Source organism: Phascolarctos cinereus, unplaced genomic scaffold (genome assembly GCF_003287225.1).
Source record: "Phascolarctos cinereus isolate Bilbo 61053 unplaced genomic scaffold, phaCin_HiC Scaffold_278;HRSCAF=876, whole genome shotgun sequence".
Taxonomy (NCBI): Eukaryota; Metazoa; Chordata; class Mammalia; order Diprotodontia; family Phascolarctidae; genus Phascolarctos; species Phascolarctos cinereus.
The window spans coordinates 22,838-34,821 of record NW_027555600.1 but is presented as its reverse complement, the minus strand read 5'-3'; the positions used below and the strand labels follow the sequence as shown (position 1 = coordinate 34,821).

Genomic DNA, 11,984 nt, shown 5'->3' with positions numbered 1-11,984 from the left:
TGTAGCTCATGGCTTCTACTTGTCCTTCATATAGGAAGTCTGTCCTTAATCTCCCTTCCTATTGCCCTCCAATTCCAGCAGAGATGATGGAAAGGAAGGGAAGAGAACAAGCATTTATATTCACCTACTATTTGGCAGGTGCTGGGCCAAGGGCTTTCTTTACAATATTATGTCACTTTATCCTCATGACAACCTTTCAAATTAGGTGATAGCATTATCCATTTTTGACAGTTGAAGAAACTGAGGTAAATGGAGGTTAAGGGACTTTTCCAGGGACATGCAGCTAGTGAATTTAGACTCTGGCATGCCTCACTCTAGACCCAGGGCTCTCTCCACTGCACCATCAGCTGCCTCTAATTTCTACAGAATGGAAAGTGTGCAGTGAGTTCATTTGTCTATGAAGTTGAACCAAGACCAAATTTTCAGATTCCAATGTGGTTCCATGATCTTCTCTCCACCTCTCCCCAAAGCTCAGAAAATAAATGCTATGAGACTGTAGTTTAGGAGTCCTGGGAACCACCCTTGGGACCTTTGCTTGCATGCCCCTGGCATTCCCAGGAATAACAGACTGGCTAAGAAATAGAATTTGGACCAACTAGGATTTCTTGAATTTGCCAGCAAGAGAATCTTACCTGAGGAGTCAAAGACACCCAAGATAAACAGTACACAAGGTTTCTACAGGTGCCAGGGAATGAGGAGCAGGGGAGGAGGACAGTGCAAAAGCTGAGTCATCAACGTCCCCTTTTCTGGGGCTTGAGGTTGGTCTTGCACAATAACCCTTTTTTTAATTTATTTTTAATTTTAGCCCATATTAGTCCATTTTTGAATTAGGAATTTTTACCTGAATGGAACTGGACAGGATGGCGGGCAGAGGTTTGGCTCTTTCTCAGAATAGGTTGTACAACAGGATAATGTGGCACATCCTATTTTAGGTTACTTGCATTGCAAGCACTAAAGAGTGAGTACAGACCCGTGTGTGGACATAATGGAGTGAATCTCAAAATGGAGTAGCTCAGGGTTTGAATGCCTTTCCCTAAAGAGAAGTAAACTACAAGTTTCTTTAAATGCTCATTCCTAACTGACTCCCCATGCCCAGGGCTTCCAGTTCCCAGGGAAGATGTGGTCTCCTATTTTGAACAAAGGGAAGCACCATGGATGCTGGAGCAAGAAGGCCTGAGGAGGTGCCATCCAGGTGAGTGAGATGAAAGTTGTGATTACAAGTGGCTCCTATGTGTTAGAGTGAAATGACTGATTCATTTGTGGGCAGGAAGACTTGACTTGGAATTCTTTTTCAGATATTTCTCAGTAGTGGCTTCTTGGATCAGTCACAGAACCACTGACCCTCAGTTTCTCCATATGTAAAATGAGGGGGTTGAATGCCATGGCCTTTCAGCCTCCTTCCAGGGATCATTTTATGATCTGAAAAGATGTCATTGTTTGGAATTTGGGGCATGGAATTCTCCTGAAAGTGCAAAAAGGGGTTAGGGTATCCTATAGGAATTTTTTCCTAGACTTTCTTCAAGTCAACAAACATCTTAGTGCCTACTCTGTTCCAGACCATGTCTAAAGGACCCAGCACATAAATAGATGCAAGGGACTTCCCTGCTCCCATGGAGCTCACAGTCTGGTGGGGTAGAGAATATTATGCAGAAACCCACCGTGGACAGGATAAGTTGGAACTAGTCAAGAAAGGGAAGGCCCTAAATTTAAGGAGGACTGGGAAAGCCTTATTGTGAGAGGTGGGCTGTAGCTGAGAATTCAAGGAAGCCATGGAGAGCATTCTCAGCAACAGAGATGGCAAGGAAAACCCACAGGTGTAAGGTCTTATTACTGGAACAGAAGGGAAGCCCAAACCATGGATTATAACATATATCAAGAGGGGGTGGGGAATAGGGTCAAAGAAGACTGGAAGAGGAGGTGAGGGGTAGGTGATGAAGTCTTTTAACAGTCCTAGAGAGGGTTTTATAGTTAATACTTTTTCTGGAATGCCACTGGAGGGGAGTACATAGTAATGTGGTCAGAGGAGAATTTGATAACTGGGTGGAGGAAGGACTGGGCTGGGGGGAGAATTGAATCAGCTAGACCAAAAAGCAGACTCTCAAACTACCTCAGGTTGTGTGGTGACTGGGGTCTGAACCAAGAAAGTAACAATATTGAGAGACTAAGGGGTATATGTGAAAGATGTCAGAAAGGTAGAAATAACAGGACTTTGCAACAGATTGAACATGGAGGTCAGGAGTGTGAATGTGTTGATGAGGAGTGCAGATCATTTCGTTTCTGAGCCTGGACTATTCAGAGGATGCTTTGGATAACATTAGGAATATAAGAAGATCAGAGGGTTGGAGGAAAAAGAATCCATTTTCTTTTGGATTTAGCAGAAGTACAACCAGGAGAGCGTAATGTCACTAAAATCTAGACAGTGGAGTGTCAAGAAAAGGGGACATTGACAGTGTCAAAGCCTACAGAGGAGTCATAAAGGATTAGGATTAAGAGACAGCCATTTAATTTTAGCAGTTTTGAGATTATTGATAATTTCTGAGATATAGGTTTCAGTTGAGCAATGAAATTGGGAGCTAGCATGCAGAGAGTTTCTTTTTTCTTTTTTTTTCCTTTGGACTATTATAAATACCCAAATTAACTATGAAGGACAAATGAAGAAAAATGCTATCTGCATACTGAGAAAGAACTGATAAATAGGAATATGTGTAGAATGATTTTACATAGATATACTAATTTGTGTCTAATGGTGGCTATATCTTTTGTGGGGATTGGTGGGGGGGGAAGAAAGGGGGAAAAAGAAAATGGAGAGTTACAAAGAAAGCGAGGGAAAGGAGTTGGAGATACCAATTGAAAATGGCCATCTCTAGCTGTTTACCCATAAAATGGGGGAAAAGATATTGGACACCATTTCCTGGGGATGCATGGATCATGTGAGAGTGTTTTAAGGGTTAGAGGGAAATGATTTTATTTGTGCTAATAGGGAAAGGGTCATTAGTGTGACCCTTCCACCCTGGAAGCACAGGTCTACTTTAACAAACACTTAAAAGTCAAGTAATAGGTAGGAAAATGAGCAAACAATGAAAAAAACTCTATGATGACAAGGAAAATCAAAACACACATGCAGAAGAGAATGACAAAGTCAAAGTTCCAAGAAAAATATGAATTAGTCTCAGGCCATGGAAGAGCTCAAAAAGGGTTTTGAAAATCAAGTAAGAGAGATAGAGGAAAAATTGGGAAGAAAATTAAGAGTGATACAAAAAAAATCATGAAAAAGGAGTCAACAGCTTGGTGGAGGAGACACAATAAAATACTAAAGAAAATAACACCTTAAAAAACAGACTAGGCCAAAAGGTGGAAGCCAGTGAGGAAAAGAATGCCTTAAAAAGCAGAATTGGCCAAGTGGAAAAGGAGGTCCAAAAGCTCATTGAAGAAAACAATTCCTTAAAAATTAGAATGGAGTAAATGGAAACTAATGACCTCATGAGAAATCAAGAAACAACAAAAGAAAACCAAAAGCAAGAAAAAATAGAGAACTATGAAATATCTCATTGGAAAAACAACTGACTTGGAAAATAGATCCAAGTGATATAATTTATTTTTTTCTCTTTTTTTAAAATGTTATTAATTTATTTTGATTTATCAATACTCACTTCCATATGTTTTTGAGTTTAAAATGTTTCTCCCCCTTCCTCCCCAACACCCTCCCCAAGATGGCACACCATCTGATATAGGCTATACATTGACATTCTTATGAAACATATTTTCACATTAATGGTGTTGTAAGTAATTAAAACGAAAAGGAGTAACCATCAGAAAGAGGAAATAAAATTCAACAGAAGAGAAAAAAATTAGCCATTGAACTTTCATTGTTCTTTCTTTGGATGTGGATAGCATTTTCCATCACGAGGCCTCTGCAGATGTCTTAGATCCTTGTATTGCTGGGAAGGGTTAAGTTTATCAATATTCGTCACTCAATGTGGTTGTTATTGTGTACAATGTTCTCTTGGTTCTGCTCATTTCACTCAGCATCAGACCATTCAAGTCTTTCCAGGTTTTTCTGAAGTCAGCCTGTTCATCATTTCTTTTTTTTGTTTTGTTTTGTTTTGTTTTTGTTTTTAGGCAATTGGGGTTAAGTGACTTGCCCAGGGTCACACAGCTAGTAACTGTCAAGTGTTTGGTCTGAGGCCAGATGTGAACTCAGGTCCTCCTGACTTCAAGGCTGGTGCTCTATTCACTGTGCCACCTAGCCGCCCCCTTCATCATTTCTTATAGCACATGTGTGCTGTAATGTGTGTTCCATTACATTCATTTACCACAACTTGCTCAGCCATTCCCCAATTGACGCGCATCCTCTCAATTTCCAATTCTTTGCCACCACAAAAAGAGCTGCTATGAATATTTTTGTACATGTGGGTTTCTTTCCCACTTCTGTGATCTCTTTGGGGTATAGCCCTAGAAGTGCTATTGCTGGGTCAAAGGGTAGGCACATTTTTATAGCCCTTTGGTCATAATTCCAAATTGCTCTCCAAAATGGTTGGATCATTTCACAACTCCACCAACAATGCACGAGTGTTCCAATTTTCCCGCATCTTCTCCAACATTTATCATTTTCCTGTTTTGTCATGTTGGCCAATCTGATAGGTGTGATGTGGTACCTCAGAGTTGTTTTGGTTTGCATTGCTGTAATCAATAATGATTTAGAGCATTTTTTCATATGCCTATAGATGGCTTTAATTTCTTCACAAGTGATATAATTTAAAAATTATTGGGTTATCAGAAAGAATCGAAGTATTATGGAGCCAAAGTCAGGATCACACAAGATTCAGTAGCTTTTGCCTTAAAGGATCAGACAGTTTGGAATGTGATATTCCAAAGGACAAAGGAGCTAGAAGTACAACCTAGAATCACCTACCAAGAAAAACAAAATGGATATATAATGAGATAAGAGAAGCGTTTCAAGCATTTCTGATGAAAAGACCAGAGCTGAATAGAAAATCTGACTTTCAAATGCAAGACTCAAGAGAAGCATAAAAAGGTAATAAGTAAAGAGAAATGATAAGAGACTTCATAGGTTTAAACTATTTCTATTCCTACATGGGAAAATGATATCTGTAACTTATAAGACCTTTCACATTGTCAGGGTAATGAGAAGAAGTCTATATAGACAGAGGGCACAGGTGTGAGTTGAATATGAAGGGATGATATCTAAAAAGTAAAATTAAGAGGTCAGGGAGAATGTACTGGGAGAAAAGGAGAGGGGAGAGTAGGGCAAATTATGTCACATAAAAGGCTAGAAAGAGCTTTTACAGTGAGAGGAAGAAGAGGTAAGTGAGGGGAAGTGAGTGAACCTTATTCTCATCAGAATTGGTTCAAAGTAGGAATAACATACAGCTGCAATTGGGCTTAGAAATCTCTTACCCCACAGGAAAGTTGGAGGAGAAGGGGATATGAGAAGGGGTAGGGGTTATAGAAGACAGGGCAGATTGGGGGACAAAGTAGTCAGAAGCAAACACTTTTGTGGAGTAACAGGGTGAAAGGAGAGAGAGAAAAGAATAAACAGGTGGAAGGAAATAGGATGGAGGGAAAGACAGTTAGCAACAGTAAGTGGAAAAATTTTGAAGAAAGTTTCTCTGATAAAGGCATCATACAGAACTGAGGCAAATTTATAAAAATTAGAGTCATTCCCCAATTGATAAATGATCAGAAGATATGATCAGTTTTCAGATGAAGTAATCAAAGCTTTCTATCGTCATATAAAAAATAATCTAAGTCATTATTGATTCAAGAAATGTAAATTTAAACAATTTTGAGATACTACCTCATGACTATTAGATTGGCTAATAGGATAGGAAAGGGAAATGATAATTGTTGGAAGGGACATGGGGAAAATGAGACATTAATGTACTGTTGGTGTAGTTCTGAACTGATTCAACCATTCTGTACAGCCATTTGGAACTATGTCCAAAGGCCTATAAAAGCATACATACCCATTGACCTATCAATACCACTACTAGCTCTGTATTCCAAACAAGATTAAAAAAATAATAAAAGGAAGACCCATATGTACAAAAACATTTATAGCAGCTCTTTTCTGAGGGCAAAGAAGTAGAAATTGAGGTAATGCCCATCAATTGAGGAATGGCTGAACGAGTTGTAATATGTGATTATGCTGGAATACTATTGTCATAATGAGCTGGATGCTCTCTGAAAAACCTGGAAAGACTTGCATGGGCTGATGCAAAACGAAATGTACTGTGTACAAAGTAACAGCAATATTGTAAGATGAATGACTTAGCTATTCTCAGAAATACAATGATCCACAACAACTCTGAAAAAGACTTATTTATGGTGAAAAATGCTATCTATCCCCAGAGAAAGAACTGATGGTGTGTGAGTACAGAGTGAAGCATACTTTTTTAAACTTTATTTTTCATGAGTTTTTTTTTCTTGTTCTATGTTTCATTTTACAACATGACTATTATGGAAATGTTTTGCATGACTACACATGTATAATCTATATCGAATTCCTTGCCTTCTCAATGATGGTGCATGGAAAGGGAAGAAAGGAGAGAATTTGGAACTCAAAGTTTTGAAAATGATGTTAAAAATGTTTTTTAAATGTAACTGGGGAAAAATAAAATATTAAATATTTTTTAAAGGAGAGCAGAAAATGGGAGGAAATAGTCAAAATCAAATAAAAGTAATAGCTAGAGTTTAGACAGTACCTACTATGCATGTGTCATGCACTGCATAAATATTGTCTCATTTTATTCTCATGAGAACCCTAACAGTTAGGTGCTCTTCTTATCCTCATTTCGCAGATTAAAAAAAAATTGAGACAGAATTCGTGTGATTAACCTAATGTCATAGAGCTAGCAAGTTTGTGAAGTGGGGTCAGAACACAAGTCTTCCTGATTTGAGGCCCAGCATTCTATCCACTGCACCACCACTTGTATTCTGATTTTTAAAGAGAATAGGGTGAAAATGCTCACTCATGGATGAGGTGAAAAATGGAAGGAGAATTTGACAAGCTTCTGGTAAAGGATGGAAATTAATTTTTTTTAAACTCTCTAACATTAAGTCAAAGCGAACTACTAATTACTATTACAAAGATTTCTTTTTCTATTGGCTCAACATAGCATTAAATAACAGATGTACTTGAAGGTCAATTGCAAATATTGATTTAGGGGGGGTTTTATTACTAATAATTATATACAAAACAATCTTTGAAAGGATAGAATTTGTTTAGACATAACTTTGTTTTTTCTACTACTGATAAACTAGCTATACATTCAGTGAAACTCTACTGAATAACTAACCCACATTGTCAACCAAGTCCTTTGAAAAGTTTGGATGGAAAAAGTAACATAAACAAAGGAGAATTTCAAATTAGAAAACAACCTTACTGTTTCCATGGTCTGTTTTTATAGAAAGGTTATGGTGGTCCATAATGGTTTCATGATGACCTTTACCTTGCATGCCTAGTGATCATGATTTTCAAATAGCCTGCCATCACTGTTGTAAGAATGCAAACCCAAGTAAGGTCTGGATCTGGCAATTACAAGGTAGACCAAGAATGAGAGAACTACTCTGGTGCAGTGATAGCCATGATATTCTCTGTATTCCTGTGACACATGAATGTCCAACCTTTCTGGAAGTTTGGAAACAATTTGATGTCAGGTTGAGAAACTGTAAGAATATGTTGCATATAGTCAGAAGCAGTCGGAGTTTGAGTTACTTGCTGCACAATTCCCAAAAGCAGTGTAGTCCAGATCATTGTATTTTGGAATCAGTGCAGAAAGACTGCTGTTAAGGTTGAAACATTCACATACTTGATGTTTCAGAAGATAAATATCTTTGTAACCAAACTGGACAATTATTTACCACTTAAGGTGCCACTGACGAATTTTTAGCTCAAATCTCTTGAATCGTTGACACAGTCCTTGAAGGGGTTTGTGAACCTTGAAGGGGGAAGAAGTGCAAGAGGTCCAGTATTGAAGCACTCTGTCCATTTTTGTAGAAAAAGATGATGAACTAAAATTCCTATATCAGACCCATATTTTCAGATATGGGCAATGCCATGCATTCTTTTAATTGGGTATTTTAGAAGGATTTTAATTTTATTTTATTGAGCAGATAAATTTAATGATTTTTTTAAAAGAAATAAGTAATGGCTATCTAAAAAAATCAATGGGTCATAGGTTCAAGTCCAGCCTCAGACAGTTCACATTAGCTGTGTGACCCTAGGCAAGTCACTTTACCCCAATTTCCTCACCAAAAAGAAATTAATGGGTCAGAGCAAAATCTCTTATGCCTCAGGCAAATAAAAAAAAAAGTTGGCATTCTACATGTGACATCAGATAATGCGAGAGAAAAAATAAGATTGAAATTGATCACCAGGGAAATTATATTTGGCTTACAGGTAGGATAGATCATGAAATAATTTGAATATTTAGTATATGTGCACCAAATGACATTGTGTCTATGAAGAAAGGATTGAAAGTGCAGGCAATGAAAGGGAAAGGGAAAGATTAAAGTGGAGATAATTAATCAAATACTGTGCAAAGAGCGTGGTCATTGATGATATTTGAATTCTAGTCTTACCTGTTGGGATTTTGGTGAAGTCCCTCAGACATTCTGAGCTCATAGTCTGAGTGGTGAAAGTGATGAGAATAATGGCCTTGCCTGGGTCACAGGTTTGTTGTGAAGATCCATTGTGACTATGGGTGAAGCTCTTTGTAAATTAAATCATCTTTGGGATATGAGCTAAGGGCATTTTAAATTATTAGTTCAGCCCTTTTTAGATTGTTCTCTTTGAATGAGGAAATAAAAAAGTAAATGAGTTTATGTTCTGCAAATGAAATGAAGGTAATATAAATAGATTTATGCATGTGGATAGTTTCTGTATTTGTTTTATTGTTGGGTTCTTTTTTTCAGAAGGAGAGAGCAGTCTTGAAAAGAAGGAAACTACTGTAGAGCTAAGAGTTTCTGTGGAAGAAACTCAAAAGCAAAGATTCATGAATGATGGTCCTGTTCACATCAATTGCAGAGAAATCTGTGCTACACTTGAGAGAATCCACACGAGAGAGAAATCTTATGAATGTAACCAATGTGGAAAGACTTTTACATGGAAGGGTGGTCTTGTTCAACATCAGAGAATCCATAGAGGAGAGAAACGTTATGACTGTAATCAATGTGGAAAGGTTTTTAGAGACAGGAGTGTTCTTACTCGACATCAGAGAATCCACACTGGAGAGAAACCTTATAAATGTAATCAATGTGGAAAGGCTTTTACAAGGAAGTCTGGTTTTATTTTGCATCAGAGAATCCACACTGGAGATAAACAGTATGAATGTAATCAATGTGGAAAGACTTTTACATGCAAGGGCACTCTTGTTCAGCATCAGAGAACCCACAATGGACAGAAACCTTATGAATGTAAACAATGTGGAAAGGCTTTTAGGGAAAGCAGAGGTCTTATTGTACATCAGAGAACCCACACTGGAGAGAAACCTTATGAATGTAAGCAATGTGGAAAGACTTTTACATGGAAGGACAGTCTGGTTCAACATCAGAGAATCCACACTGGAGAGAAACCTTATGAATGTAATCAATGTGGAAAGGCTTTTAAGTGGTCTACCAATCTTACTGTACATCAAAGAATGCACACTGGAGAAACACCTTATGAGTGTAATCAATGTGGAAAGGCTTTTAAATGGTATACCAGCCTTACTCTACATCAGAGAATGCACACTGGAGAGAAACCTTATAACTGTAATCAATGTGGAAAGGCTTTTAGGGAAAGTAGAGCTCTTACTCTACATCAGAGTATCCATACTGGAGAGAAACCTTATGACTGTAATCAGTGTGGAAAGACTTTTAAAAAGAAGGCTCAGCTTGTTGTACATCAGAGAACCCACTCTGGAGAGAAACCTTACAAATGTAATCAATGTGGAAAGGCTTTTAAATGGTGGAACAGTCTTACTCTACATCAGAGCATCCACACTGGAGAGAAACTTTATGAATGTAATCAATGTGGAAAGACTTATACACATAAGGCCAGTCTTGTTCAACATCAAAAAATCCACACTGGAGAGAAGCCTTATAAATGTAATCAATGTGGAAAGACTTTCAGATGTAGGAAGAGCATTCATTTACATCAGAGAATCCACACTGGAGAGAAACCTTATAAATGCAATCAATGTGGAAAGGCTTATAAATGGTGGAACAGTCTTACTCTACATCAGAGAATCCACACTGGAGAGAACCTGTATGAATGTAATCAATGTGGAAAGACTTATAGACGGAAGGACAGTCTTATTCAACATCAGAGAATGCACAATGGAGAGAAACCTTATAAATGTAATCAATGTGGAAAGACTTATACATGGAAGGACAGTCTTGTTCAACACCAGAGAATCCACACTGGAGAGAAACCTTATAAATGCAATCAATGTGGAAAGACTTTCAGATGTAGGAAGAGTATTGGTGAACATCAAAGAATCCACACTGGAGAGAAACCTTATGAATGTAATCAATGTGGAAAGGCTTTTACGTGGAAGGATGGTCTTGTTCAACATCAGAGAATCCACACTGGAGAGAAACCTTATGAATGCAATCAATGTGGAAAGGCTTTTAAGTGGTGTACCACACTTACTGTACATCAGAGAATCCACACTGGAGAGACACCTTATGAATGCAATCAATGTGGAAAGGCTTTTAAATGGTATACCAGTCTTATTCTACACCAGAGAATGCACACTGGAGAGAAACCTTATGACTGTAATCAATGTGGAAAGGCTTTTAGGACAAGTAGAGCTCTTACTCAGCATCAGAGAATCCACACTGGAGAGAAACCTTAGGAAATTGATCAATGTGGAAAGGCTTATAAATGGTGTTCTAGTCTTACTCTTCATCAGAGAATCCATACTGCAGAGAAACCTTACAAAAGTAACCAATGTGGAAAAGCTTTTACATGGATGGACCACACTTACTCTACATTAGAGAATACACATTGGAGAGGGTCATAGGACTAACAAATTTATGATGTTGGCTTGGAACTCAGGTCTTTGTGATTTGAGGCCCAGCATTCTATCTACTGCACCACCAGTTGTATTCTGATTTTTAAAGAGAATAGGGTGAAAATGTTCACTCATGGATGAGGTGGAAAATGGAAGGAGAATTCGACAAGCTCCTGCTGAGAGATGGAAATTCTCTTTTTTTTTAACTCCCTAACTAGTCAAAATGAATTGTTAATTACTATTACAAAGATTTTTTTTCTATTGACTCAGAAGTACTGCATTAGATGACAATTGTATTTCAGCTTCAGTTGTAAATATTGATTTTTTTTTATTATTTATATACAAAACAATCTTTGAAAGGATAGAATTTTTTCAGACATAACTTGGTTTTCTCTACCACTGGTAAATTGGCTATACTTTCACTGAAACTCTACTGAATTACTAATGAATAGTCTAACTCACCTTACCAACCAATTCCTTTAAGAAGCAGCAAGAAAGAAGAAGAGTAATATAATCAAGGGAGAATCTCAAATTAGAAAACAACCTTAGCATTTGAGTGGTCTGTTTTTGTAGAAAGATTGTGGTGGTCCATGATGATTTTGTGATGACCTCTACTGTGCATGGCTGGTGATAACGGTTTTCAAATAGCCTGCCACCACTGCTGTAAGAATGCAAACCTAAGTAAGATCTTGAACAGGTGATTTCAGACTTGATGAGATGTGATTACAAGGTAACACATGAATGAGAAGTACTCAGGTGCAGCGATAGGCACTGAAGGTCTTTGCATTCCTGTGACCATGTGCACATGAATGTCCAACCTTCCTGCAAGTTTGGAAACAATTTGATGTCAAGTTGAGAAACTGAAAGAATATGTTGCACATAGTTAGAAGCAATCAGAGTTTGAGGTGCTCACTCAACAGTCTCCCAAAGAAGTGTATTCCTGATCATTACAGTTTGGAATCA

General features: G+C 37.8%; 1 protein-coding gene across 1 annotated transcript; it reads left to right on the top strand.

Annotated features, from left to right (window-relative positions):
* Window positions 1-561: 561 nt before the first annotated feature.
* LOC110204343 (uncharacterized) lies at window positions 562-10,960 on the top strand. The gene is made up of 2 exons (XM_020980572.2): window positions 562-1,192; window positions 8,938-10,960. Exons 1-2 carry the CDS (start codon window positions 1,156-1,158, stop codon window positions 10,860-10,862), a joined length of 1,962 nt encoding a protein of 653 aa, XP_020836231.1. The 5' UTR covers window positions 562-1,155; the 3' UTR covers window positions 10,863-10,960.
* Window positions 10,961-11,984: the final 1,024 nt, after the last annotated feature.